Genomic DNA, 6,163 nt, shown 5'->3' with positions numbered 1-6,163 from the left:
ATGCGCTAGAGTCGACATACCATATGTCGTCCTCATCTCCCTTTGAAGCTAAAAGAGCACAATCAACTGTAAATAGTCGAAGTTTGTGGTTGTGGTCCTCTTCTTCCCCAACAAAGTAACCCTTATGTTTTCTCTATTTGTTTCTTCCTTCGTCTGCCTGCCTCTTATAACAATCTTTAATCTGATGACCAGGTTTTCCACAGTAAAAACATTTCTTAAAATTATTATCAGTCATACCTTTAAACGGTCTCTTCTAAAATGTGTTGGCTCCTTTCTGCTGCTGCGGTTGCTGGTGCTGCTTCCCTCTATATTGTCTCCTTTTTGCCATCAGAGCAAGATCATTGCTCTGAGTTTTCAAATTTTGTCGTCGCTCTTCTTCCTGTAGCAAAATCCCTATCAGCTCTTCAAATGCATGGGCTTTCTATCTTGTTGATAGCCCTGTGATGAATGTCTGGTATTCATCAGTCATTCTGTTCAACATGAGCGTGACCAGATCTGAATCGGAAACTTTCTCTCCGATAGCTCCCAATCTGTCACTCAGGTCTTTGACTCTAGCAATGAATCCAGCAACGGACTCATTCTCCTCCATCTTTAATGCAAATAGCTTGCCTTTGAGTGACAAGACACGGTTTGTATTCTGCGTCTCGTATAGGTTTTTGATCGTCGTCCAAATATCAGCGGCCGATTTACAGTCTCTAATATGTGGGATAACACTGTCCTTGATGGACATCTTCAATATAACCTTTGCTTTTGTCTCCCTTTTATCCCAATCTTGTTCTTGTGTAGTTGTTCCTGATCTCAGCTCATTTCCTGTAATGATCGACCACACATTTGCACTTTCAAGCAAAGTCTGCATCTTGAATTTCCAGTTGGAGAAATTCGATCCATCGAGTTTGCCAGACTCGTGGAGATATGATTCTATACTATTATTCATATTGGACTGATAAAATTTATGATCCTCTGATGAATAAGTCTATCCAACTGAACACTTCAATGAGCCACCACCAGGCAAGTCCGATCTGCTGCCACCGAACAGATCAGGAACTCCAATGTGCCACCACCACGCAAATCCAATCTGCTACCACCGAACAAATTAGGAAACTCCAATGCGCCACCACCGGGCAAATCTGATCTACTTCCACCGAACAGATAAAAAAAAAACTCTAATGCGCCACCACCAGACAAATCCGATCTACTACCACCAAGCAGATCTGAAATTTTCACGTGCCACCACCGGGCAAGACCGGTCTGCAAAAAATTGTAGATTTTTCAAAGAGAAAGAGTTTGGCACTTCTCGACCAACAAGGATCCACACCAGAAACAAAATCAACGCATCTTACAAAATTGGCGTGATTAATCCTTTATTTTCCGTGCCAATGGCACTTTCTGGCATGCTGGCGTGCTTATCACCCTCAAAACTGCGACAACTGGCGCGTCTGTTCCTTAAAAAATCGCGCAAGCTCTTCCTTCTGCACAAAAATGGTGCGACTGTTCGTGACGAAACCGCGCCAACACTTTCTTGCGCTCAGAGATGATCAGTCATCTGAGACCTGTCTTCAAGTGTTACTGCAGTCCACCTGATTCTACAAATACTTCTACATAGTCCACCGCCACTATAGTTCTGTAATCAATGATGCATCCTAAAGAAAAAAAATTAAGGTTGTTCCTACTCTGAGCTCTGATACCAAGATAAAAATCAGAGTTGAATTGAAAAAGAAGAAGTTACAGCTCACAGGTGAGTACTGCACCTGGAGACTGCACTCAAAACAAAGAGAACTCTCTCCATTCACCCTACTATTCATCAAATGAATGATTACATTATTAAGTACATCACTAGAGATCAGGTAGTTGCAAACAAACTCCTAAAATCTAGGAACAAATCCTAAACTAAGGAGATACGTTACAACTTGTGTAACCATTTCTCCATTAATACAAAATAATATTAATTATTTTCAACTGAGAAATGGATCTGTGTTATATAAATTTTAATTTTGGGGTTCCACCCTCTCGATGATAGGCACATGGCGCATCCAGCGTCCTAGATTTTCTGGACTACCCCTCACCGAAGATTTCTTGTAGTAAAATCTAGTTTCCAATTTTTTTCATAAATTTTACTCATGTTCAATTACATGTTTCCATTTCTAGTCAGAGTATTCTTTTGTTCTCGATAACCCCATTTATTTTCTTTAGAATGGTTATCTCTCAGAGTTCAGCCACTAGGAGTTTTTGGATACAGAATTTGTTTTCCCATGTAGTCTATAAAATGGTAATAACTGTTTTAGAGCTGAATTTTCTTACTTTTGTCCATTTCCATGAATTTTAAGTCTCTTCTCTGGTTACTAGTTCGAATTTCTCTTATTTGGGTTTCCATCCCCTTCTGCTATGCATTTTCACTATATCCTTCAGATTTCATTATGTCACTATAATATGAGTATATATTTTGTACCAGAAAAGGGGTCTCGTTTTCACTGGTAACATGTATTTGCTCACCTTTGGTAAATTGTTTAACTTTTTTACTTTAGGATCTGAGGTAACATACTCACGTATAATTGTTTTTCTTATGCTGGTTGCCTCTATGGCATGTATGGACTTCCTTTAGCCTCATTTCGTAATGCTGAGTTGGGAACAACATTTGGCTCACATCAATTACACCTGGTTTCTATTCATAGGCTAGTGCTCACTCTGCTACCTTTGCTTTCATGTTGTTATAAATTTTAGAGGGTTAATGTGACTTGGCCCCTTTCTACACTAGGGTTACCATACGATATTTCTTCACACTGTGGTCGTGAATTTTTTTGTTTATTTCACTAGGTTTAGCCGACTAATGGCCCGTCTCTTCTGTAATTGTAATTAATTCTATATTTTTACGCATGGAATTACTTTGTAATTAATTCTATATTTTTACGCATGGAATTACTTTGTGTCTAGAAGTCTCATATTACAATTGGGGTTAATGTAATTATATTATTGTTTAATTCTCATAATATAAAACTCCCTATATTTTAAAATACTCTTGGTTCGATAATAAAATATGGCTACTCATAATCTAAAACCAGTGCTTTACTTTGTACTTTCAATTATTGTTAAAAATAATAAAATATGGCTACTCATAATCTCGGTCATAGGGAATATCTATATCTATATATAGATAGATATTGATTTGTATGGACCTATGTGCACATATTTATCACTTATGGTTATACTTTACATATTATTCTTAGCATTGTATTTATAAATGTGAATTTGCTTCTTGCTATTGACATCTACCTGCCTTTACTTTTCTACGCTATACTTTTCTTGCTATGTTTAACTAATTTGTATTCCATAAGAAATATATTTTCATCTAGATTATACTTTGTGCACCTCTTGTATAATAGTTAACCCTACTTTTTCTGAAGACGTCTTATAAAATAATATGTGTAATGCTTACGTTGACACTTGCTCTAACAAGTTTCCCTTCTTTGTTTTGTTTCCACATTTGTTTGTTTCCACATTTGTAACGCTCGCCACATTAATTCTTAATATTCATTTTGAAAATTAAATATTCATCTCTCCATATCTAAAACATCCTCAATAGCTCAAGCAATGTTCTTTGGTCTTCACCTACGAATTTCATCTTGTTGTTTCGCTGTCAATTGTTCTGGCGAACCTAGGATGTATCTGACCTGTTTTTTCCTGGAGTTTTTGATGATTTAATGTGGGTTATAATACTCCTTTTTACGATCTTCTCTTTCTTCTGGTTTACACCCTAATCCATCTATTACACAGCGTAGGGCATTCTCCCTTTTCCACGTGAATGTTTCTTTTATTTTATTTTAATGTTATACCAGTTTCCTTTCACTTATGAGTACATCTTCATCTTCTATACACTTTTTTTTTGATCTTTTTCACTTCCCATTACTACAACAAGTCTACGAGGTGTAAGTTACATATTTAATAATCTTTTTAGGAAAAGCTTGTTTTACTATTATGTGCATCTTTGCAGAGAATTGTAACACATTGTTTTATTCCAACTAACATTTTCATTTGTTTGTTTATCAAAAAATAAGACAGATTGTTCCATATTTTCTTACGGAGAGATAGTATTCTTACATTTGTGATATAGGAATGCCATATATTAACTAGATGGTATTGTTATATCATTAATATTTAATAACCCAATTATTGCCCACTATCATTTTTTTTTTTAATTCAATTGTGTTATTCATTATTAGCAATGTCTTTAAACATGCGAGACAGAACAATAATTAAAGATAATCATTTGGCAGTATTTCCTTTCATAGTTATATAACTAGATCTAGAGTTCTGCGCATATTATTAATTACATTACTAGATCTAGAGTTCTGCACATATTAAATTACTCTTGAATTGCTATTATTTAACTTACCACTTCTATCCTACCATTTTTCAACCTTCTTTGTCACAATCAGAATTCCTAGCTTGGAAAGTTAGTGAATACTCATGCTTCAATTTTCTTATAAATAACGATAAGTTATTCTATAATTGCATATAGAAATATAAAACACGAAGATAATCATGAGTAATTATAGTAGACATGCATACGAATATACTGGTCATACTGTATATAAGATTATGTCTTCTTGACTATAACATCACATAGAAATGATCAAATTTCGGAATATCAATAAGGTATAAGCGTAGATTCAACTGATTATAATGGTTCCTTCGAAATATTTAGGAAAGAACATCTTCCAACCAAATATGAACTATCTATGATAGTTCCCCTGAGCTAAGGTCTTCTTGGCATCAAAAATCACAAAAATAATCCCCTTTTGATTTTTAGGTGCTTCATTTTATAGATTTTCTTCCAAACATATTTTAGTAGCATCTTGTATTAAGGTCTGCCAACCTTTTTGGGTAGGCTTTTTTTCTTTAGTTTTTATTCAAAAAAATAGTACCTTTCTTTTTCCTTAAAGCACACTTTTCTCTCCTACAATGCTCTATTCTAGCCCACTTTGTATTTCTCTCCAACTAAGTGATTAACACAATCTTTCTATCCCATTTTGTTAATTTAATTTATTTTAATTTCCTCTTATGGATTTTTAGGAGACTTTTTTAGGAAAGGTCCATCATGTGGACTTGACCATCGCAAAATTTTCTAAGATGGCAAATAAAATCTTCTACACTCTAGTGTTATTTCTTGAGCCTTTCCAACCATATTATTTACTAAGTTCAGTAATAATAAAATAATTACATCATTGCATAAGTCTCCTCGTGGCTTCCATCACCATTAAGTCCACAAATAACTCAATATCTAAAAATATTAATTGTTTGAAAAGAAGAGTGAGAGGGGTGTTACATCAATTTTTATACATTGGGAATTAAGTGGTCTTTGGTTGAATCTGACATGATCCTGTTGGCCTTGATCACATTATTGTGATGCTTTTCCTTGTCCTTTTCCTCTTCTAGTTTTGAGAGGTATTTCTTGACATAATCCAATATCTCATTCTCTTGTAGGAAGAGAAGTACTATATGCTTCCATGATGTGAAAATATCTACTCTATCTAGCTTATATTCTACTTTGAGAGTGGATGCCATCTTGTAAATGGAAAATCAAATTAACTTATTCCCAACTATGGAGTAGTGTTTTTCTTAACATGCATTTTAATCTAAGAAATCACTTTATTTTTATTTTTTATATGGTTGGAAATACCATGGTCGAATGGTTTCCCAAAGCCATGTACCTATAAACCACCAACCATAAAAAAAAATGCAAAATGATATGTAAATTAATTTTGATCAAGTAAATTCTATGGATCACTAACAATTTATTTGATAAATTTGTTTTGGAAAATACCAGGGGATCTTTAACCTGGCTTTGATACGATGTTGAATTCATTTTTATTTTCAGATCTTGGAAATTATTGCCTCATGATCTATAATTACACAATTGAAAAATTCTCAACCTTAATTTTGTTTTTGTGATTGAGTCAACATTATTAAATTGATATAAGATAGATTAGAAATTTTATTCATGTCTCAATAACATACATTGAGGGGCCCAATACATATACATAGTTGGGTGCATATTTTCATTAATAGACATGTTTTTTCATTATTAATTAATTATTGATTATATATATATAAACATATACTAATGTACCTAATACAATATATATTATACATTTTTGTCTAGAAAGAT

General features: G+C 33.9%; 1 protein-coding gene across 1 annotated transcript; it reads right to left on the bottom strand.

Moving 5' to 3' along the window:
- Positions 1–421: 421 nt before the first annotated feature.
- On the bottom strand, positions 422–856 carry LOC149260524 (uncharacterized). Its single transcript, XM_089459824.1, has one exon. It carries the CDS (start codon positions 854–856, stop codon positions 422–424), a length of 435 nt encoding a protein of 144 aa, XP_089315950.1.
- Positions 857–6,163: the final 5,307 nt, after the last annotated feature.

Source organism: Pinus tabuliformis, chromosome 6, assembly GCF_031772625.1.
Source record: "Pinus tabuliformis cultivar Carrire ecotype Pingquan chromosome 6, CPIR1, whole genome shotgun sequence".
Lineage (NCBI taxonomy): Eukaryota > Viridiplantae > Streptophyta > Pinopsida > Pinales > Pinaceae > Pinus > Pinus tabuliformis.
The sequence above is the reverse complement of the archived record's forward strand: the minus strand, read 5'-3'. Positions and strand labels throughout refer to the sequence as shown.

Coding starts and splice junctions, on each gene's coding strand:
- LOC149260524 (XM_089459824.1), bottom strand. CDS start 856: ATGCAGACTTTGCTTGAAAGTGCAAATGTGTGGTCGATCATTACAGGA.